The sequence below is a fragment of the Limanda limanda genome, chromosome 11 (genome assembly GCF_963576545.1).
Source record: "Limanda limanda chromosome 11, fLimLim1.1, whole genome shotgun sequence".
In the NCBI taxonomy this organism is placed as follows: domain Eukaryota; kingdom Metazoa; phylum Chordata; class Actinopteri; order Pleuronectiformes; family Pleuronectidae; genus Limanda; species Limanda limanda.
The window spans coordinates 11,473,664-11,497,227 of NC_083646.1; the positions used below are offsets into that span (position 1 = coordinate 11,473,664).

General features: G+C 40.8%; 4 protein-coding genes across 5 annotated transcripts in view; all 4 read left to right on the top strand.

The window, feature by feature from the left end:
* rps9 (ribosomal protein S9) overlaps positions 1-3,407 on the top strand; it is a 99,098-nt gene extending 95,691 nt beyond the window's left edge. Inside the window, exons 1-5 of one of the 2 annotated variants that reach the window (XM_061081547.1) lie at positions 766-798; positions 1,744-1,856; positions 2,208-2,330; positions 2,510-2,696; positions 3,160-3,407. In XM_061081547.1, coding sequence (XP_060937530.1) covers positions 1,760-1,856; positions 2,208-2,330; positions 2,510-2,696; positions 3,160-3,337 — 585 coding nt within the window. In that variant the 5' untranslated portion in view covers positions 766-798; positions 1,744-1,759 and the 3' untranslated portion in view covers positions 3,338-3,407. Of the gene's footprint in view, positions 1-765; positions 799-1,740; positions 1,857-2,207; positions 2,331-2,509; positions 2,697-3,159 lie in introns of those variants that run through there. The other variant, XM_061081548.1, reaches the window with a different exon arrangement.
* A 254-nt stretch (positions 3,408-3,661) lies between these two features.
* On the top strand, positions 3,662-10,690 carry mboat7 (membrane bound O-acyltransferase domain containing 7). The gene is made up of 9 exons (XM_061080561.1): positions 3,662-3,750; positions 5,095-5,206; positions 5,518-5,647; positions 6,119-6,245; positions 6,337-6,493; positions 6,905-7,100; positions 7,295-7,447; positions 7,633-7,809; positions 7,906-10,690. Exons 2-9 carry the CDS (start codon positions 5,131-5,133, stop codon positions 8,315-8,317), a joined length of 1,428 nt encoding a protein of 475 aa, XP_060936544.1. The 5' UTR covers positions 3,662-3,750; positions 5,095-5,130; the 3' UTR covers positions 8,318-10,690.
* A 646-nt stretch (positions 10,691-11,336) lies between these two features.
* On the top strand, positions 11,337-18,006 carry tmc4 (transmembrane channel-like 4). Its single transcript, XM_061081503.1, has 16 exons — positions 11,337-11,547; positions 11,725-11,902; positions 12,392-12,540; positions 12,680-12,829; positions 13,355-13,431; positions 14,119-14,264; positions 14,402-14,549; positions 14,697-14,855; positions 14,943-15,100; positions 15,220-15,346; positions 16,116-16,213; positions 16,302-16,485; positions 16,578-16,708; positions 16,849-17,004; positions 17,165-17,243; positions 17,387-18,006. The coding sequence occupies exons 1-16, from the start codon at positions 11,499-11,501 to the stop codon at positions 17,477-17,479; spliced, it is 2,082 nt and encodes a 693-aa protein (XP_060937486.1). The 5' UTR covers positions 11,337-11,498; the 3' UTR covers positions 17,480-18,006.
* A 142-nt stretch (positions 18,007-18,148) lies between these two features.
* On the top strand, positions 18,149-23,243 carry leng1 (leukocyte receptor cluster (LRC) member 1). The gene is made up of 5 exons (XM_061081037.1): positions 18,149-18,190; positions 18,454-18,705; positions 20,869-21,057; positions 21,213-21,514; positions 21,819-23,243. The coding sequence occupies exons 2-5, from the start codon at positions 18,574-18,576 to the stop codon at positions 22,042-22,044; spliced, it is 849 nt and encodes a 282-aa protein (XP_060937020.1). The 5' UTR covers positions 18,149-18,190; positions 18,454-18,573; the 3' UTR covers positions 22,045-23,243.
* Positions 23,244-23,564: the final 321 nt, after the last annotated feature.

Below are 23,564 nucleotides of genomic sequence, written 5' to 3' on the forward strand. Positions count from 1 at the left end.
TTTCAGAGTTATATAAATAGTCCCCCATGTCCTTCTCTCTGAGTTTACCACCTTACCTCCCTCACTCACAAACACTTTGTCATCAGATGTTTTCTTACAGCTTGTTACACATGTAAGAACATTCAGGCCTCGGCGGACGAGAGAAGTTCGCTGAACTCAAACTCCTTGTGTATCATAAAGATAAAATCTCCTCCGTTAAGTATAGCAGGTGACAGTCTTTTATTATTTTAATTATATTTTTGACAAACATGCAGAACCAAAACTACTGAAATTTAAAATAAATAAATAAAGGACAGAATAGTAAATACATGTATAGAAGAAAAAATAAATGCAGTTAGCTGAGGGAAAAGTTTATTTATTCAATTCTGCATTTATCTATTCGGGCATTTCTACATTCATTAATTAATTAATTCATCCAGCACATGTACTTATATTCATGATATACATATCCAGTATCTAAACTACCAGAATTGGAACTAAATGAATAAAGGACTCAATGATGTATATATAAACAAATAAAAGCAGACATAACTGTAAATTCAAAAATAAATATAAAAAAATGAGGTTAGGTGAGGGAAAAGTTACTTATCTAATTTTAATCTCGCAAATTCTGTTCTTTCAGCACTTTGCTCGTAACCTACAACATCTGTGACCAACAGGGGGCGAAAACACCAACGCTCCAACTTCCGTTCCGGTGCAGAGGGGCCTGACGGGATATGTAGTGCGTGCGTTGTGTCCTATAAATTCAATGGGACTTCCTGTTACGTTCTCTTTACTGCTCCAGCCTGAGCGAAACAGGTACGACCAGCGGCCTCCGGCTGCACAACCACACAGAAACACCACTTTACAAGTATTTGAATCCACAGAAGTTCGTGAGTAGTACAGGGAAGCCGGTGTACTTTGCAGAATGTGTATTTTAAACCGCCTGTTTTATATTTTGGGGTTGTTTGATAGAGGGAAGGCTAGGTAGGCTAAGCTAACGTTAGCTTCTACCGGTGGGCAACGTGGTGGTGCTGCGGCCTGCTCGTATGGCTGACAGTCTGCGGCTTCTAATGCTCATTGACTATTTTTACAAGTTATTAATACACTTAATGTGTTTGTCTTTGAATTGACTCAAACATGCGTGTTTCATCAGTTACGATCTCCGAGCTTCCGACATTAAGCTAGTTAATCGGGTCGTTTTTAGTCGATCTATTTACCTTCGTGTGACGCTGATTACCTTTCAATGTTCTTACCCATACCACGTAATTAAACATGCTTAAGTCCACTGAGCAGTAAACTGTTCAAAAGTAAATACGATGAAGAGTTAATTCAGTATGAACGAAATTAAGGTTTAAATATCAGGCTGATTACAACTCATTTGGCAGAATTGGTATGTTGTGATTTAATTGATTTCAACACTATTCAAGTAGTAAAGCTCTATTTCTCCTTATTTGTCTTTACTGAAGTAAAGTCCACACTGCATTTATCATTAGGTTGGCCGATGATTACATAATCAACTGACAGACTCTCTATGGTGTCAAGAATTCCTCGTGAATGAGGCCAAAACTCTAAATTTTATAACAAACACAGTGTCTTTGGAGCTGTAAGTGAAGAGTTTATTCAGTATGAACGAAATTAAGATTTAAATATCAGGCTATGATTACAACTCATATGGCAGAATTACCCACAGGATATTCACTCGCATAGCGTCTCAATGTTTGTACTCTGTCTAACTTTGTGTCTGGTGTCCTCATGTTGCAGGCACTTCTAAGCCGCCATGCCCGTTGCCAGGAGTTGGGTTTGTCGCAAGACTTATGTCACCCCCCGCCGTCCCTTCGAGAAGTCCCGTCTCGACCAGGAGTTGAAACTCATTGGTATGCTGTGATTTTATTGATTTCAACACTATTCAATTTAAGTAGTAAAGCTCATTTGTCTTTACTGAAGTAAAGTCCACACTGCTTTTATCATTAGTTTGGCCGATGATTTCATAATCAACTGACAGACTCTCTATGGTGTCAAGAATTCCTCGTGAATGAGGCCAAAACTCTAAATTTAATAACACACAATGTCTTTGGAACTATTAGTTACTGGCGCTCTGTGGTTTATCCAGTTAATGCCTTTCTCAGGCGTCTGGTGATTTTATTGATTTCAACACTTCAATTTAAGTAGTAAAGCTCTATATTTCCTTTGTCTTAACTGAAGTTGCAATCTGTTGTCCTCTCCAGGCGAGTATGGTCTGAGGAACAAGCGTGAGGTGTGGAGGGTCAAGTTCACCCTGGCCAAGATCCGCAAAGCTGCCAGAGAGCTGCTGACTCTGGACGAGAAGGAACCCAAGCGTCTGTTTGAAGGTAAACTAACAAGTCCACACTGCATTTATCATTAGGTTGGTCGATGATTAAATAATCAACTGACAGACTCTCTATGGTGTCAAGAATTCCTCGTGAATGAGGCCAAAACTGTAAACTTAATAACGTGCACAGATTGTCTTTGGAACTGTAAGTTAATGGCATCTCTGTGGTTTTTCCAGGTAATGCTTTGCTCAGGCGTCTGGTGAGGATCGGTGTGCTGGATGAGGGTAAGATGAAGCTCGATTACATCCTGGGCCTGAAGGTTGAAGACTTCTTGGAGAGGAGGCTGCAGACACAGGTCTTCAAGCTCGGACTCGCCAAGAGCATCCACCATGCCCGTGTCCTCATCCGCCAGAGGCACATCCGGTAAGCTTCAAGGCTCCTGCGGAACAAATGGCAAACATACAAGGGTGTTGAGTCTTCTTGGGGACTCACAAGAAACTCTTGCTGCTTCCTGTTCCATCAGAGAACTGCCAGCTTGTAACACTGTCCCATGAGGTCAGATATACATTTCATAAGGTCAATTCGGTATCAAAACCGTATACCTTGTCAATAGACATTGCCCAGAGCCAATCCTGCTGCTGAGGGCTCAGACTGTGCCTCTGTGGTGTGGCTGTCAGGTAAGGTACGGGGGATTGCACCTCGGGCAATTATAGTGCTCATTTTATACACTTTGCTGTAAACAGGCTGATTTAAGATTTTATGTCTTAGTCCTTTTTTTTTTAAAATGAACCCTGCAGTAAACAATTATAGATTTCATTAGATGGTCAATGCTTGAGATTAAACCTGAGTTTGTCATCCAATTAAATGTTTCTTTCTCTCTTGGCAGTGTGCGCAAGCAGGTGGTGAACATCCCCTCCTTCGTGGTGCGCCTGGACAGCCAGAAGCACATCGACTTCTCCCTGAGGTCGCCATACGGTGGCGGACGCCCAGGCCGCGTCAAGAGAAAGAACGCCAAGAAGGGCCAGGGTGGAGCTGGAGGAGCTGACGATGAGGAAGAGGATTAAGAAGGGTCTCCTCCACGGACTGTGTTGAAAATAACTGTTCAATAAAAAAATATTTTCTTTGACCAGAAAACTGACTTGTGTCTTGTTTATTTAATAGTTATAAATTATACATTTGGGTATTTAAATAGTTATGAATGATATATTTTGATATTTCTTGGTACCATGAGTGCAGATCTTTATAAAGTCTGTAAATAGGGAGCATGTTGCTTCATAAATGTTGCCTGCACAGCGCCTGAATAACAGAGTGCAGAGGTCCACACCCCTGCAGTAGAAGTAGTACCGTCCTGGTGCACCATACGACGTCATATTCCCTCGACCCGGAACTAAAAGCAGTAGATGTTAGCAGGACTGCGTTGTGGATGTTAAAGCTCATCTGGTGCCTGGAGCCCTCTGAGAGGAGAGATTAAACACTCGTGAGTAATGGAAAGTTTAGCTGCTTGTTAATGTAACTGTTGGTGACTAAAGTAGTGAGTGATTTGTATGAACACGTTTTAACGGTAAACGCAGACCCGGGTAAACCTCCGTTCTTTCTGTTCCGCCCGGTGTCATGTTATGTTTAAAGCAGAAACAGAACAGCATGTGATCGACATGTTCCTAAACGGTGCATTCATTTAATATAAACATTTCCACTGCTTAATGACAAAACATGGCTGCTTTGTTACAAATGTAAGTAGCTCAGACATGTTCAGCCATGTTATGTAACGTTTCTGTTTTAACGTATTCATGAACCTTTTGTAATTCAACGTCCACATCCATCGCTGCTTCGTGTTTCCTGCTCCTTCCGGGATGTTGCATTAACCGTGGTGGTGTTTACTTCACACTTGGACATGTGGGGAAATACAAACTGAAGATTTCTCAAATGTTGCTGCTCAAAACTTAGTCACTTCTCTCTGAGCTGACACTGGAAAGATGAGACCCTGAGATAAAAGAAAGATTCAAGAACTTCAGTCAGATAAAGTGTATTTGTATTGCACTTATCTAAACAAGGTTACAACGTGCCTACTATAACACGCCCCAGTGTTGGAAAGTACTATTACATAAGCATAAAATGTATCTTGTACTTATCGTACTAAGTATTCCCATTTGATTGTATACTTCTACTCCACTACATGGAAGGAAATATTGCACTATTAATACAACTCAGCTACCATGCAGCTTTGGGGACTTCTCCAATTTAAAGTGCACTTTAAGAAACAAATGTTGCAGCAGCTCAACTAATGAGATATTGTCGAACACAGTTTCATTTTTGGAGTCGTTTGAAGCTCAAAGTCAAATGATCCAATCATATACAAAAAATAAAGTAGGATTGAAAAAACTCATACATTTGTGCAAGAGAACATCTGTTTAAATCTTTTTCACATCAATAAACAATCTTAACAGATTTATTTAGGGACACTTTGGAGTGACCTGACCTAAATTGGAAACTATTGTAATAAACTGTATATGAAGTAGCTGTTAAATGTCAGAAATCAGGCATGGGATAAAGTAAAGTAAACTAGTCTGTACAGTCTCAAAGTTGTGATGTTCTTCTTACAAACTCCTCAGGCCTTATTTCTTCACATAACTTCATTTAAACACAGCCCTTTCTCTTTATATGGAGATGTTATGGAAAAAGTTTTACCTACAATTTGCAATATTATGTGAATCACCACAAACACCTGTTGGAATTATCTGCTTCACCAAGGCAGTGGGTCATTTGCTGCAGTGTATTACAATGTGTTGTATTGACTCGTCATATTTGCATTGTTTTCCATAAGTTTGGAGCTGAGTCGTGTTCCTGTGCCGGCAGAGCCATGTCCCCCGATGAGCTGGTGTACTTGGGGATTCTTGCTGCCTCTATCCCAGCTGGATTCCTCTTCCGTTACCTCAGTGGGTATTTTGTTCAAGAGTGGAAAATATCATACGTATGTCATTTTTCTTTGTTTCCTTTTCAGTCTAATGGAGAAAAGCATCTGAAATGAAATGGACGATTGTACGACCTCTGTCTAGAGTGTGAACACGTATGAATCCCCACATACCTCACCAGCATTTTAAACCTCTGTTGACGAACCTGTTGCATTTGGGTTCCACCTGCTTTGATTGACAGTAAATTCAAAAGCAGTTAAAAGCAGTGAGAATTTCACACTGTTCCCCCCTCTTCCTGTTTGTGGTTTGATTGTGTAACTTTGCTTTGATCTCAGGTCCGCCAGGGAAGCAGGGGGCAGCGCTTCTCCTGGGCCTCTCCATCACCATCGCCACCTGCAACATCCACACACTCCACTCTCTGGTGACGGTGATTGGAACATGGATCATTATAAAGAGCAGCTGGAAGTGAGTGATAAACATATTTCCAAAATTCATTATCACTATATATCACTGTTAGCGCAAAAGTCAGGATCTGCACCACATTTTTTAAGACACTAAAACGATGAATCCATCATCAAATAGCTGCAGGTTAAAAAACATTAAACCACCACTGGTAACCCATGAATTACCATACTGATTGTTGGACCTTCTGTTTCTTCCTTTACTTCTAGCTTTTGTGTACATGTGAATGTCTTTGTGTCACATTTATTTTAAATAATTGTGGTTTTTCAACTGTAAACAAATATATAAACTAGAATGTCACTCAGTACAGCATGAGGCTCAACAACTCCCTTAAATTCCATTAAGTATTAGTTAGACTATAGTCAGTTCAAATGTTGATTTCATCAAGTTTCATGGAAACCCGCTTAGTACTTTTTGTAACTGTACAGACATAACACATGAACTCACTGCTAACTTTTGTCCTGTGTCTACAAGACATGCCCCAGCACTGAGTCTCAGCTGGACTTTTCTCTACCTGCTCTTCTTCCGGCTGGTCACCTGGTTCGGTCTCCCCCCACCGACACCTTTCGCCAATGCCGTCCAGCTCCTTCTCACCCTCAAGGTACAGAAACACAGGAGCAGACATCTGCAGATTCCTCTAACAACACGATCTTTGTTGAACTTTTTTTTCTGTCTTTCTGTTTTTACCCCAGATGGTGAGTTTAGCCAATGAGGTGAAAACTTTCCACATGAAGAAGAAAATGGACGTGAGCTCTTTCTCTAAGTCTCCTGTGGTCGGGGGTCTGTCCGAGGAGCCTTCTCTCTACGATATTCTGTCCTATAGCTACTGTTATGTCGGTATAATGACCGGTACGTAGAAATGTCTCTTCAGAATCTTCTCTCTTTTTTCAGTTGAGATGTAAAGTCAATATTTGAATATTGTGCATGCTGTTGTGTGTGAGCTGTTGTTGTTGATCCATTTGCTTTTGCATGAATTTTAACTGTTGTCTCTTTTTGTCTCGCTCTCTGCTTCTTGTCCAATATTGTGTGAGTCCATACTGTCTTCAGTATTATATCCTAACTGCATCAATTTTTAAATATTTCTCTTTTTGTTTTTTTTTCCTCTGTTCTCCAAAAACACCCTCTCATCATTTGAACCCCATCGTCCTCCACTTGTTTCCCCCCTTGTGTCTTACATTATCACGTTTGTCCATTTGTGTCTGCCACTGTCTTCTCAACACTGCCTTTATCCCTTTATCTCATCGGCCCATCTCGGTAAAGGTCCCTTCTTTCGCTTCCAAACGTACGTTGATTGGCTGACGCAGCCGGCGCCGCTCGCCCTCCCCGGCTTGGCACCATGCCTGCAGCGGTTGAAGCTGGTGCCGGTCTACGGCGCTCTGTTCCTGGCCGTAAACTCCGTCTTTCCTCTGGCTTATGTTCGCACGGACGACTTCCTGGATCAAAACTATTTCTTCAGGTATTGTGAAAAAGCATTACTGCCCCGATAATGTCTTTTAATAAACATAACAATGTTGGGTATTAGAATTGTTAAACATTCATGTAATCACACTATTTTGGTAATAATTTTATAAAAGATAGATAAAGTAGGCATAAAATGAACAGAGTTGTTATTTAGTAATATGAAGATTTCTCTGTTTTCTTTTTTACCAGGTTGTTCTACATGATAGCTGTGTTCTTCGTGTTTCGGATGCGTTTCTATGCGGCCTGGTGTGGAGCTGAGGCCGGTTGTATCAGTGCAGGTCTGGGCTGTTATCCAGAAAAGGCGTTGTGCAAACCGGGAGGAGGACCCACAGTCAACTACAGGTACATCACCAAGTAGATTACAAGAGTGTGCATCAATATTTCCACCTCTGTAAATATAGTTATGCAGTAAAATGGGACTTCATGGCTAACTGACATTTTTTAACGTGTGTGGGTTATGGTTTTGTTACATTCATTTTGTATTTACGTCAGTTTCTTCTCTTTTTCTCTTTATAAAATGTCTTCAGTCCTGATCCCTCAGTTGAAGAAGAATACGACTTCAAAACCATCCAGAACATTGACTGCTACAACACGGACTTCTGTGTGAAGGTCCGACACGGCATGCGTTACTGGAACATGACGGTGCAGTGGTGGCTGCATCACTACATCTACCCCAACTCCCCCTTCAAAGCCTACGCTCTCAAGTGAGGCTGGTTGTGTGCTGCTGGTTGTGTACCACTTAATGGGAGCTGTGTTTCTGTATGACTTTCACATCTCTCCTCTCTTTCTTCATATCTCAGGGCGGGCTGGACTATGTTCATCAGCGCCTACTGGCACGGACTACACGTCGGCTACTACTTCTCCTTCCTCACCATCCCCCTGTGCATCGCAGCCGAGTCGGCCATGGAAGCCTCCGTCCGAGCCAAACTGGGTCCTCGTGGCCAGAACGTCTTCGACTGGGTCCACTGGTTCTTGAAGATGAGGGCCTACGACTACATGTGCATGGGCTTTGTGCTGCTCCAGGCCTCCGACACTATCAACTACTGGTCGTCCATCTACTTCATCATGCACATCATCGCTGTTGGCTGCATAGTAGTGGGCAGGGTGCTGGGGGGAGGGAGAAGGGAAGGGAGGCGAGGGGAAAAGGAGGAGAAAAGAGAGGGAGGGAAAGTAGAAGAAGTGAACGAGAAACCTGGAGAAAAAACAGACTAAAGGTATGATAAAAAAAAACGAGGTGATGCTTTTTCGGACATGAGCTATTTTCATCCTTTGCACCAACACTCACAACACCAATACGAGGCCAACAAGATTTCCAGTGAGAAAAGTTCAACTCAATTTTATTAAATGCAAATACACCGAGTCAGACAAAAATGTCACATGTAAATGTCGGTAACTGGTCGCCACTGGAGACTTTTCATATACAAGGACTGTGAACACTGGTGTAGGAATGTTTGAGCACAATGAATGTTACTTTTGTATTGTGAGAGGTAACCTCGGCGTCTGCCTGTACTTACTGTGTGATTTACTTCAAGTTATCATTCTCAGTCCTAAGTGGGTTTGGAGGTGTATCGCTCGTCATTGACAAACCAGTGTAACCATCAGAATTATCTTGTGTACTAACCACAACCAACAAATCATTCCAGCAGCACTCAGTATTGTGTTACAGTACGTTTATACTGGAGTAAAGGATGAATGGATAGTGATGGAAAACACATTAGCATGGCATAGACTTCAGGGCTCAGCTGTAATGGCCTGAGTCATAACACCAGTCCCTCTGTAGATAGATAGAAACATCTCTATGTTGCCCCTAAACTAGTCTGGTCTCGGCCAGGAGAAGAGGTCTTCACGTGGTGCCCAAATGCACTGGAATGTTACGACCTTTAAAGCTAGGGTAGGTGGACCTGAAGAAGCTAAGAGCAGGCTACATTTAGGACTGATTCATCCGACCCCCTTTCTTCAGTCCTCTTGTCAAATCTATGCCCCCAAAGCGCATTTAGGTGAAGCAACTCCTAGAAGCAAGTTTATCCTTGACTTGCTAAATTCATCTCGGTTTCAGCGGTGTACATCTCCCGCTTGTGAAGATCTGGTCATGCACAGTGAGAGCACGAGTAGGGTTGGTGCAGACAGGTCAGTTAGTGACCGACTGGTAGGGCCGGCCGATCATTACATTTGGCCACAGATATCAGCATTTTTTCATAATTTCATTTATGGCTTTCAGGACGTGAAGATGATTTCAACAAATAATATGTGTTTAAGTGTTTAAACAACTAAACAACTTTACGTTTAACCACACACGGTTCGCCGCCCCTCTCCTCCTGGCTTCCAGCTCACCGGGCTGATGCAGCCATGCCTGGAACTTCCCTGAGGCAACTGCACATTTGTTGATTTTCCTAAACCAGACTTCTGTTTGCTTTTCACGCAATTTCAATTGAGGATGTTGTTTTTGTCTGAGCATGTGTGATTGTAATTTATAAATTGTATGGAACAAAACGGATTTTGCTGCTGTTTCGATCTCAAATCAACACCAACAGCAAACAACCTCAACTAAATTGAGTTTCTAGTTAGATGTAGATAATACATGGATTGTGGTGCACAGTGAAACAAATTTGGTCTTGACAGAGCACAGCAAGGTCCAGATTCCATCTATATCGCTGCCCAACAACACAAGGACCTCTGTATGTGTTTAGATAAGCTGAAGCATTTTCAGCGTTATTATTAGTGGTTAATTATTTCTGTGTAAAATAGTTTTCTCCCCTGATCCTGTGAATCCGAGATGTTTCTCTGTTTGTGTTTGATTTTTCCTCTCAGCTCATATCAGGGTATTGCATGCACTGACATCTCTATAGCAGTGTTGCATCCAGTGAAGAGAGTGCCATGTGAAAAACAGCAACAGTCCACTCACTGCCAAAACGTCTGTACTGCCATCGGGGGACCATTCAGGGTTGGGACCAAACGTTTGATACAAAATGTGGCACGTTAACATCGTATAAGAAAAATATTGCCAACGTCAGGAAAACAGCACAGTTGCGTCTGGACGATACAGTGGAAGTGATATCACAATGTTAAATACAATGTTTTCCAGTATTGATAAATGTCACACCATAAAAAAAATTGCAAATCACACAAGACTAATCTAAGGTTATACATAAACAAAATGATCAAACTGAAACGGCAGAAAATGAAGATTTTTGGAATGATCTGTTTCTGCCAAAAGAAATTTGTTTTATATGAGCATGCCTGAATGCAGAATCAAAACGTCATTACATAGATTTTATGGTTTGCTGCTTCCCTTTGTCGTTTCTGTGCCAAACCTCAACCCTTACAGAAATACTTTTATTTTATTTTTATGACTACAACAGAGTGTTGTTTACGTGTCTTTGCCTTCGTATCCTTCACCAACTGTAACACTCCCTTCTCTGTTAGTGTTACATGTGGAGTGACCCTACTTCAGCCAGTCCTCACCAATGTTACGTGTCTTCTCTTTTTAAAGTCTACCTGATGTGGTTGTGGGTGAATTATTTGTTCCTTATAAACTTCATGGTGACTTTGTGTAATGCATTAAGATAAAACTTGTGGAAAAAGGTTTCTATTTGTCAAATGATTTCACCTGTCGGTCTGGAAAATCATTAACTCTGCAGCCTCAGTGAACACAAACACACCTGTGTAGTAACCTCACAACAGAGTTTCATTGCTTTCTCTCAGCTAAGAGCCAGTGGGTGTAGTTAACAAGTGTTAGGACTGGGTCAAGAAATTCTTGTTTGTATTTCATCATGCAAATATAGGACCTTTGTGTGTCTGTCTCTCACAAACTGTTAAAATATTCCTGCACAAATTTATCCCTTATAAAATTATTATACATTAAAAGTTGCTAAAACGACAAACCTCTTTTACACACACACACAGCAAGTGATATACAACTACAACATTAACATTTTTACAAGTGCAGAATATTAGTTACCCTAGTTTGATCCCATAGTTAACCACATCCCTGATGAATTCACATTATTTACTTACATGATTGATGATGTGTTTTTCATAAGTTCACTTCCTGCAATGAATCCAAAAAGTAATCCCTCATGGCTTCGAGTCATGACACATTTCTATGGTTCCCACAGCAACACTGTTGGTTCAGTGAACACATAAGAACAGCAGTGGTAACTATCTCCCTGGATATAATGGGTTAAAGCGCACAAGGAAGTACCTGTGTGTCCAGTTAAAAAGGGAGTAAAGTCCGTGAGAGAAGTCGACGGGAAGGATTCCAGGATCAGCGACATTTCCTCATGACAAGCTGCTTCAACATTTGCTTGATTCTCAGTCTGTTGTTGGTGAAATATTAGATGTTACTGAGGAATAGATTTTTTTAATGGTGGTTGTGTTGAACTGAATCAGAGAAATGGCCAGTGAACTACAAGACTCAAGTGGAGTGTATGAATACACAGAAGGTTTGTCTTTTGCCTTTGTTCATATTATTCATTTTAAATCTGAATTGCCTGACTATCTAAATAATGTAACTGTTGATATGAAATCCCATTGTAATGTGAGTGAACTGTCATGATACAAACTTCTGGATTGATCTCCTTTTGCTGTTTTCCCTCCTTGGCTGCACTGCTCGCTCACAGGGAGCAGCAGTTACCCTAGTGAGCAGCATTCGCTGAGGTCACGCAGAGTTTCATCTCAAGACTCAAATCAGAATTATCCTCAGTTCAACTGGAACACAGAGGAGGATGAGGAGGGCACCAGCGAGCCCCGGGAACTCAGGAGCATCCCACTGCCCATGAGTCTGAAAAGAGCTGTGAGGTACCAAAAGTACTTGTTAAGATTTAGAGGACCATTAGTCATTTATTGGATAAAAATCTTCTTGAGACAGGTTTTAACAAAATATAAGACATTTCCTGGAAAATGACTACGTAATTTTGTAGATTATAGGGAAAATATGCATTTTCTTGAAAACAATGTTTAAACCCAAGTATATAAATTATATACTTGGGTTTAAACAAAAAGAACAAATGATTATATAATATAATCATTTGTTCTTTTCGTTAATTAATGGAATCTTAATGTTTAAAATATTGTTGTTCCTTTTTTCCACACATTTGCGTGTTCAGCTGTACACTGAAAAAATGCTCCCCCAGGTTCAATCAGCAATAAATTGGAATTCATTAACTTACAATATATCAACTAAACACTGTTCCCAGTTTCCTATAACTAGAAATTACCAAACATAAAGTCTTACAAATAATGAAACTAAACTCCTCCAGAGTCACAGTTAACACTTGTCCTCCACAGGCAGGTGCAGCAGATGAAGGTTCCCGTGGTTTCCCGAGCTGAGTCTTGGAAACGGAAGAAAACCAAATCTCTGCGTAAACTTCAAGACAACTCCAAACAAGTTCTCTATGTTTTTGCACTGTGGCACAAGACTTTGCAAAAGATTGGAGGTACACATTTGATTATTTCTTATAGAAATGAAGGAGCTTGGTTTCAAAAGCTTTTTTCAGATTACAAATCACAATGTGTATTCTTTCAAACAAATGTGAACAAGTGTACTCAATCAAGCCTCTTGTTCTTCCTCCGCAGGAAACTTTGGAAGTGGTGTCCACTCCTACTTTCTTTTCCTGAGATTCTTGGTGGTGCTCAACTTTGTTTCCTTCTTTCTGATCGCTGGATTTGTCCTCGCCCCCAGAATCGTCTTCAGATATGTTGGCTCAAGCCTCGATAATAGCACCGGTAATCATGTGTCCAAGATCCAGTTTGGTAGCCCACAACATTTAGTTTTGAACAAACATTGTGTTTTCATGGTTCTTGGTTTCATTTTTAAGTTTTGGCTTAGTTATTTACGTTGTAAACAGGAAACGTCCTCACAGTTTGATGCACCAGTTTCTAGGCAACAGCCCCCAAGGCCGGGGTGATTGTAGAGTCCATGTTATCATTCAGGGGTTTTTACTCAGGATTAATAAGAAAGAATGCTCAGGTGCAAGATCCCAAAACACTGGAGAAAAATGTAACTATGAGAAGTTTATTATTCATTAAAAACATAGTGGTTACAATAAACATTTTTCACTGCAGACATTTTGATTTGTCAAAGGAGGAAAAAAATACATTTTAGGAATGAAAGCCATTTTATTCTTCTAAACTGTAAAAATGAATCTAGATTGAGTTAATCCTAAAACCGTAGGTCTAAAACAAAAGGCCGGTTCAATCAGAGAAGTGCAGAAGAACCTGTAGAAATAATATTGTTTTTGTGTTTTGCAGGTCAATGTATTGCGTATAACCCTAATCCTAATGAAACGGTGTTCTATCAATACTTCCTGGATTTTCTGTCGGGAACGGTGAGAAACTGCAGCATGTGAACCACTGAACATGATCCTCCACACTTTTCACATATAAGAGCTTGGACTCTCCATGACAGAACTGACAAAACCTGGATTTAAGAAACACTGAGGTCTGTGACTTGTTTCGGATAAAACACTACAAGAAGAAACTGCTTACATCCAAGCAATAGTGCAACACTAAGATATTAGCTATTTGTGGACCCACAGACTATTGCTTTTTGTCTGTCTCCATATTTGGAGCTGGAGACATGAATAGACATGAGATTGGTGTTGATTCTCACATCTGAGTCTCAGCAAGAAAGCAAATAAATAAATAATAAAGTCTACTTTATTCTAATCATTCAATAAGGCATCTGTGACTATTGTCTTATGAGTGCACAAATAAATATATGTGGTTATAAAGTTAAAAATACCAGATACTGTACATAACAGACTGAAATAGATGGGAGCTGAAGTGTACATTTTAAAATAAAAGTTAATAAAGTAAGTTATCAAAATGATAGCAGGCTCAACACTTAGCACCCTTACCCTTTACACAAAACTGAAAGTCATCCCCATCTTCCATCAAAAATACAGTGGACATGACCTCAGTGGCTGTAGGCTCCTCCTCCTTTATCTTCTGCTGATGAAAGTCAACAAATATTTAAGAACATCCGAGTTTCTGATCCTCTCCTCTTTGCTCAGGGTTTTATGGAGTATTCCTATCTGTTTTACGGCTTCTACAACGACAAAGTGGTGGAGAACGAGAACGTCACCTACAACCTTCCCCTGGCCTACATCCTGACTGCCGTGTTCTACTTCGCCTTCTGTCTCATTTGTATCATAGCACGGTGAGTCGTACAAACACGTTCACATTCAGCATCAACAGTCAGTATGTGGAGTGTGTGTCTGTGTGTGTTTGTGTAGCGTCTCAGCGAAGGGTCAGTGCCTGAGTCGAGCTTTCAGTGCATCCTCCTCTCCCACACAGCATGGGGACTAACGCTCGGGTTGCCGTGGCAACGGGAGGCCGCACCATGGGCATCTACAGCATGGTAGTGTTCACCGGTTGGGACTACAGTTGCCTCAGAGACCGAGATACCAGACTGAAACAGAAAAACATCCACTACCGGCTGCAGGTCAGAGGGGATCCGTCCCACTTAGCAAGAATTAGGGCAGAAGAAGAGAAACGTGACCGACATGTGTCAGTTTATCTCTCTGCAGTTTTACACAGTAGTTACTGACCCCTCCCCCCCCCCCCCTTCTGTACTCTCTGTCTCCGTCAGGTGGATCTGGAGGAGGAGAGATTAAAGAAACGGGCAGCTGCTCTGACCTCGTGTCAAAAAGTTTTTCTATACTCTCTACGTATTTTTTTGCACCTGGTTGCTTTTGGGCTCATTGGAGCAGCCTTCTACAGCATCTTTCTGGCCGCCGACTTCAGCCAGGTAAATCATGCTAGAGCCAAGAGGTGATGCTTAGGTTGTCTTGTTCAACTCATATGTGACATGTCAGCTCTCATATCATCCAAACAGAAAAATATCGCGGTGCAAGGCATCCTGGGTTTGTTTTATGAGTATCTTCCCTCCATCGTCATCACCACTGGGAACTTCCTGGTGCCTATGATGTGTGACCAGATCGCCCTAATAGAGAGATACTCCCCCAGCGGCACTGTCATAGTGGCACTACTAAGGTTTGCACTGGTGTTTCCATGGGATAATCGTGTATAGATTTAAGCTGAAGAATCTCTTCAGTAACTCAAGTAATCTTAGTATGAGAACAGTGGATAGTCATTTTGTTCTCCCTGTCCAGGGCCGTGTTCCTGCGACTTGTGAGTCTGGGAGTTCTCCTCTTCACCCTGTGGCGTCAGATCACCTGCGATGGGAACATAAATAGTGCAAATTGTACACTTTGCAAGTACAACTATAATTTATACCCCGTAAGTAACACTTGACAGCCTTTGAGTGCATGCTTGTTTTTTTCAAAGATGCTTTTTTTTTATTAATAGGATCGAATGAGTCGCACCAAGCCAAAACAAGTACCGGCTATTTAAGACAAAACCCAGAGGGAACACTTGAAAATAAGAAACATGATAAAATTCTGCAGTTTGAGATGAGACATTTTCTAATCCAACTTCCTGAAATGTGTTGACATTTTGCAACAACACATCCTAGAGGCAGGGACTATGTTAAAGTAGTGGGATGTTAAGTAGTTATAGGATATTGCGCCTTTCATGCAAAGCTGCAAAACAAGCTGGTGAACAATACAGTTAAATTACAACATTGAAATAAAACACAACAATACAATGAACAACAAAATAAATTGAGAAAATGTTTAATAATTATATAGATTGAAATAAAGCAGGTAGATTCAATCCAATGAGTTAAGAGAATGCTCAACTAAACAGGTCTTAAGGTTTATTTAGTTATAAATTAAATAATTCTGCAAGAAAACAAGTAAATCTGCTACTGTCTAATAAGTCATATATCAGTGATAGAATTTTTTTTTGCCCAACAAGATTTTCATTAACTCATGATGATAGTAGCTAACTGCCTCATGTCCTGACACTTTAGAGAATTTAATAAAATACCATGAAGATTCAATTAAATCTTGTATGTAGGTTACTGTAGAGAAACATAGTCAGAAGTTAACATGACTACCTAGGATACACACATGCACGTGTTTTACATGTTTGTCTCATGCTTTAGTGCTGGGAAACACGTATCGGACAGGAGATGTACAAACTGACACTATTTGACCTCCTCATCAACATCGCTGTGCTCGTCCTGGTGGAGTTTCCCCGCAGGTAAAAATCAATTTATGAAAAATGTATACACAGACTGTGCTGAGAGTAAGTTGTTTAGTTATGTGACTGTGTTTTTTGTGTGTGTCAGGATCGTGGTGGACAAATGTTCCTGTAAGCTGGCCCAGTGGGTGGGTCGGCAGGAGTTTGTGGTTCCCTCCAACGTGCTCGGCCTTGTTTATGGTCAGGCTGTTGTTTGGACTGGGACTCTTTTTTGCCCTCTGCTGCCGCTCATCAATACCATCAAGTTCATCATCATCTTTTACCTCAAGAAGGTGAAGACGTTGCTGTAAAAACATGTCAACCAACTCCACTTGGTTTTGTCCCTAAAAGTGTCTCACGTCTCATCATCACTGTCCCCCCTCAGATCACGCTCTTCCATAACTGCCGACCAGCAAACAGGACGTTTCGCTCCACCACCTCCACCTTCTTTTTCCTGGTGGTCCTGCTGTTCGGCTGGGGCATGGCCACAGTTGTTATGGTTTACAGTCTGTCCGAGTGAGTGCTGATTGCTGCATTGTTCTCTTTAACAAATATAACAGAGGCTCTTTTTGATTAAGGAAATTATTTGTTTATGGATAGGTTTTTCCATGATGTATTACATTGTTGAAGAGAAATGTTTCCCTCTGTCCTCGCAGGATTCGTCCGTCTTTGAGTTGTGGTCCTTTCCGTTTGTTCCCCAACATGTGGTCAGTCGTCCCGACGTCTTTCTACAACCTCTCTGAAACTACACAGGAGTTCCTCTTCTTCATTGGCTCCCAGTCGTTCTCCATCCCTCTGTTTGCACTATCGTGGTGAGTCAATTTGTTATTTTCTGCAGGATTATTACTCTGGAGTAAACAGCACTGTATTTAACCCTAAATGTTGATTTAAGCCTATAATTTACAATCTAACTATGTGGTCCTTCATTTTCTATTTTATGAAGTTTAATCCTGTCTCATTTCTTCCTGACAGTGTGGTGATGTGTTATTTCATAGCCTTGGCCTCTGTCTATGGGAAAAGTGTTGCTCTTCTAAGAATGCAGCTAAAACTGGTAAGTAATTAGCATTAACATTTATAGGGCACTCTAAAGTAAAGACTTACATGGTCTTAAACTGTGATCATATGCAGGCTGGCCATTGGACTGCCTAACACTCACAGGCATTCAGTTTTACTTTTACAGTGTTTGACTTGCAGGAGGGCCGTGACAAGCAGTTCTTGGTCAAGCAGATCGAGCAGCTGGGTCGACAGCTTCACATACCCATACATAATGCAGGAGTACAAGACTAAACATATGGAAAATATTTGGTTCCTTCAACCTTTTTTCACTGTCTTCAAAACTGTTGTGGTGATTGACACGTCTGTCCTGTTTTGCCAAAACAGTTTCTCTGTGCTCATTATAAACTGGGGTTTAAGGTGATTTCTGGCAATGTACGTGTGAAATTTTTACAACCGAGTAATTTTATTTTTGTATGGAGAAACCTTAAGAGACACAGTTTATAGTTCAAAGTTGAGTATTTTTTATACATCTGTTTGAAAATGTCTGGATCAGATCTTTAGAAATGAAACAAGGTGAGACATCCAAAAGCACCTTATGCACCTGTATGTACTCCAATGTTTAAAATCCAATGCTGACTGGGTTTTAGCTGACAATCCTGCACCAAGATTATTGAATTTAAAATCCTGTGGTTCTTAACAGATGGAAATCAAGATGTCTATATTGAGTAAACCTATGCGGTACGGTTATTTACGTGAAAACAGTTTTTATAAAAATCATTATATCATATGTATATTATAATAAATTATTACAAAAGTTTCACACCTTGTGTCTGTCCATTGAAAATAGATTTTTTTAATGTTTTTGTTTCCTCTATGCACAATTAAATAATAACAGGAGGTACAGCGACCTCCAGTGTCAAACTCAGGGTGCTGCACCCATAGGCTGCACCACTATGTAATGTTTACTTCCTGTTTGGCTCAACTACTTCCTGTCTGCCAGCTGTGAGTATCGTCAGCTCTTCTCTCTGCGACAATATCTCCGTTTGAATTTGTTTTAGTATCAAAATGGTTGAAGTGACGCGTTTGTTGTGAAGGTGAAAGTTAAATGTTAAAGGTCGAAGCTGCGCAGTTACGTGTGTTGCGTAGGTTGGGAGGTAGCAAACATATGCTAACGTTAGCTTAGCCGTAGCCAGCCCACTGACATCAACACTGTGTGTATCTGTGTTGTCATTTAGCAGCTTTGCTAACTCCCCGCCTTCCCTCAGGTCTTACGTCACCGGAAACTGTTCCCCCGGTTTCCTTTGATCTATCCGACTACAGTCGACGCTAGCCTCTCTGAGCTAGCTAGCCGCTAGCGTGCAGCATCAGCAGTCGTCAAGGCAACCATGAACATCCTCCCGAAGAAGAGCTGGCACGTGCGGAACAAGGACAACGTCGCGCGCGTGAGGAAGGACGAGGCCCAAGCTGCTGAGGAGGAGCGCGAGGCCCAGAAGCGCGTGGAGCGGGCGGAGCAGGAGGTGATGATCAATCAATCAATCAATTAGTAAATGAGTCAGTCAGTCAGTCAGTCAGTCAGTCAGTCAAATCAAAGTTTATTGTCACATGCACCACTGACAATGTCATCGGAGCAGTAAAATTCTTGTGACATGACAGGCAACATCTACGCAGTAGACAGGCTTTTTACAAAATTTTAAAAAATGACATACTATATAACATATAACATATAGCAGAACGAAGCAGCAACATATCAAAATGAAGCAGCAGATTGCAAAAAGAAGCAGCAGTAAGTGTTCACTGGGTGAAGGAGTGGGGAATATTAAATTAAATAATATGAATATGAATATATGTGTAGTAAGTGTATTTGTATGGGTGGTGGAGCAGAATGTGCATGGTAACTGTTCAGAGGGTCAGTGTTGATTGTTCAAAAGCCTTACGGCCTGGGGGAAGAAGCTGTTTTTGAGTCTGGTAGTCCGTGCTCGGATGCTCCGAAAGCGTTTCCCAGACGGCAGCAGAGTGAGAAGTCCACAGCCTGGGTGGCTGTGGTCCTTGATGATCTTCCGTGCTTTTCTCAGGCATCTTGTGCTGTAGATGCCTTGCACGGAAGGGAGATGGCAGCCAATGATCCGCTCCGCTGTCTTCACCACCCTCTGCAGGGCCTTGCGATCAGCAGCGGAGCAGCTACCAAACCAGACAGTGATGCAGCCTGAGAGGATGCTCTCGATGGTGCATCTGTAAAAGTTTGTCAGGGTTTTTGCAGCCATGCCAAACTTCTTCAGTCGCCTTAGGAAGTAAAGTCGCTTTTGTGCAGTTTTCACCGCCGAGTCCACTTGTTTAGAGCAGGTCATGTCATCCGTGATGAACACACCGAGGAGCTTGAACTCGGAAACTCTTTCCACCAAAGCTCCATCGTTATGTATGGGATCATGACCCCCCCTCTGCAGCTTCCTGAAGTCAACGATCATCTCCTTGGTCTTGCAGACGTTGAGGGACCAATCAATCAATCAATCAATCAATCAATCAATCGATCAGTCAATCAATCAATCGATCAGTCAATCAATCAATCAATCAATCAATCAATTAGTCAATCAATCAATCAATCTTTATCCGTGCAGCAGGTTATAGTTAATAAAGGTTCAAGTATTTCAAAGGGCAGACATCATCATTACACTTATTTCTGAGATGATCATTTGTAGATCGACACAAGCCCTCAAGTCTGTTACTGAGTCAAAAGTGTATTTGTAAATAAAGCTTTTAATCAATTAGTTCATCAGAAAATGAGTTGGCAGCTACTTTTATAACCGATTAAAGATGAGATAAGATAAAACTGTGTTGATCCAGACACCGGGGACATTCGGTTGTTACAGCAGCAGGCAGGTCAGGATGAGGTGGATGAGAGAATAAAATGCTGTTAATGTGTTTAATGTTATACAATTCAACAGCATCACAAACTGCAGCCGTCAAAGTTACGGTCACAGATACTGTCGTAAAGATGGTGATTTAGTTTGTTCAAGCAATGAGGTCAAAGGGCAGACATCATACAATAGTCTGGTTCTAAAACTGTCCACCAGTTTCTTTGTGTTGTTCAGACACTCATGTTTGAGATGGTCATTTGTAGATCGACACAAGCCCTCAAGTCTGATACTAAGTCAAAAGTGTATTTTAAATAAAGCTTTTAATCAATTAGTTCATCAACAGAAAATGAGTTGGCAGCTACTTCTATAACTGATTAAAGATGAGATCAGATCAAACTGTATTGATCCAGACACATTCAGTTTTTACAGCAGCAGGCAGTTCAGGATGAGGTGGATGAGAGAATAAAATGCTGTTAATGTGTTTAATGGTATACAATTCAACAGCATCACAAACTGGAGCCGTCAGAGTTACGGTCACAGATACTGTCGTAAAGATGGTGATTTAGTTAGGTTTAGGCAGTGAGGTCAGCGATGCAGTAGGTAGGTGTTGTATTGGACTACATTATAGTTGGTGTTTATAATGTTCAGTCAAGTATTACTTTACGTAAATAGGATTGAAGACAATGCAAACATCTCTCAATATAATGTAATCCAGTGAAACACCTACTGTAAATACGTCCTAAGAATGTTGTACTGTTTACTGGCCTCCCTTTTATTTCCCTGTCAAACAACTGGGAAAAGAAGGTTAATAACAATTCCTCCTCACAGGCACGTACAGAATATCTAAGAAGAAAGTCCCGAGCTGCTCTTCAGGCCGAAGGACTACTGCCAGATGAGGCTGTTGAGGAACCGAGTGGAGGAAGTGGAGTTCTGGAGCATCTCAATCTGTTTCCTCTGGAGGATCCCTCAGACAAGAAAGGGAATAAAGATTACCTTAAAGAAAAGAAAGATGAACAGGTGACGGGGCTAAAATGTCTTTCACTCTCCTCTGACATGATTTATTCATTATTTTGATACTGTTCCTTTCTTTACACTGAAGCAATAATCAGGGTATCCCGGCTGTTGTTTCCATTCTGAGTCTGACCCAATTTGTGTTCCTTGTTTTTCCCCAGGAGAAGCAGGAGCGTGCCATCGGCTTGCTGGTGTCTCTCGGACCCCAGCCTGGGTCTGAGGTCACTCCATGGTACCTGAAAACGGGTCAAGAAAAAGAAGAAAAAAAAGAAGAAAGAAAAGAAACAGAAAAGAAAAAGGCAGTAAGTGAGGAGGAGAAAGAGAAGAGGGATCGTAGACTGAAGGATATGTTGGATCCATTGAAAAATATGAAAAAACTAATGGCTGTAAAAGACAAAAAAGGACACAAGAGCAAGAAAAGGCTAAACCGATACCTGGGGGTAAAGAAGAGCAGTGGAGAGAGGTAAGAACATGAATACGGCTTTTCTGGGAATTTTTTAATCACCTGAATCTTTATCTTGCTTTTAACTTTTTATTATATAATAAACATTATATTCAATAAGTATTTTAGCCTCGTTATTTAGAATATGAAGGTTATCCAAATTACTTTTTTGTTTTTGTTATCCTTCTCTGAATCTCAACTCTACATAAATTCTGAACATATTTTTTTCATCAGTTCTTCTCCTGAACCATTGGGGATATGAATGTGATGTTGTGGAGAGTGTCCACATGGAGCATTAACATAATGTCTCTTCTGTCGTGTCCAGCTCCATGGAACAATTACGTGCTGAGCGTTTACAGAGGGAGGTTGAAGAAAGGAGACGAGCCCAGGCCCTGATCGATCAGAGGAGCGGCAAAGGAAAGGACAAGGAGGCTGCGAGTGAGCTGAATGAGAGGGAAAGGCCGTACAACGCCGCCTACTTCCCAGAACTGGCCCGAAAGAGACAAAGGCGGGATCGAGACAGCTGGAGAGACGAGATATTAAAATCATGAACTGTCCTTCCCCAGTTATTTGAGAGTTTGCTTCTATTTGTAGAAACCCAGAGGAAAAGAAGGTAACATGGGAACTAGGCAAAGAGCCACATTATATACATACCTGTAACCTGGTGATACTGAGGATGATGAGGCACCAGATCGTCCATTTTTATTTATTTAAATACTTGCATCAAAGTCAGAAGTGAGGTTCAGCTGCAGCTACCTCTGCCCATGCTGTGTTTTGTTACGTCAGCAGGGCAGATGGTTGCCTTCACAGGGGGCTAGAATCCAGACTGTCAACAAAGAAAGCGCTCTGTTAACATGGTTCATATTATAATTATTATTCACTATTGTCATGGTCAGTATGAAACGTGAAAAGTAAGGTGTGTGGTGTAAGGTGAACAACCACAGCGCACACTGATCTCTCACACACTGAAGTCTCAATCATCACACTGTGAAGAGCAGAGCTGAGATAGTCATGTCGTGAGAAAATTAATCTGCAAATCAAATTTTCAGTTTTGGGGATCAAAATTAATCGTCTCATATTTGTTGATTTGCTGCTTTTCATTGTCATATATGATAAAAGCTTAATCTTGTTGAGTTTTGTAATTTTGGTTGAATAAAACAAACAATCTCAGAGTGTTGTGACTTTTACAGTCAACAGTTAACCCTTACCCAAGAATAGAGTATTGTTATCTGCAGATAGAGGTGAAATCATTCAGTACACATCCACTGTAAAAGATCATCAAGAGTCATTTTGACCATTTCTGATGTTTACGTCTCTATAATCCTTGTGTAGCCTCCTTATTTGGTTTGCTGTTATTAAACTCTATGGGACACTTTCAGAGAAAACGTATCACAGCAACAAAAGCAGATGTGTGAACAGCAGTAGCTCTCTGTCGTGACTTTTCAAAATGTCTCGTATCATCACCTGGGTCTGAGGTCACTGCCTGGTACCTGGAAACTGTTAAAGAAATGGAACAAGTGAAGACGCCAGAGAGAAGGATAGATGAAAAAGAAGTCACACAAAATATTGACATTAACTTGCTTTTTTTTCCTCTGCTAGTATTTTTTATACAAATATATTATGTTAAACTAGGGCTGGGTGATATGGCCAAAAATGTTATAATGATTACAAAAATTGTAGGCCGCTTTGGATAAAAGCTAGCTAAATGATATGCTATGTGATGTCACAATAAACGTCACATTATTACTTATATTAAGAGTGAAGGTTCTTGTTTTAAACTCGTCTTTATGAGCAGAGAATGAAAAACACTTGATAAACAGCAAAATATTGTCTGAGGTGGATCAATTGAGTTATACCACCTGACACAATTAATTAATCATAATGATATATATATATATATATACAGTAAATATGAAGAAGGTATATATATTGGATCTCTGTTAGTTATTGTTTTATTGCCCAGCATTAGTGACAGACAATTTTGTGAGGAAGTGTTTTCTGCAGTAATGAAATGATATTTAATTGCTGAAGGGAGAATATTTAATTGAATATTGTTATTTTTATAGAAAGT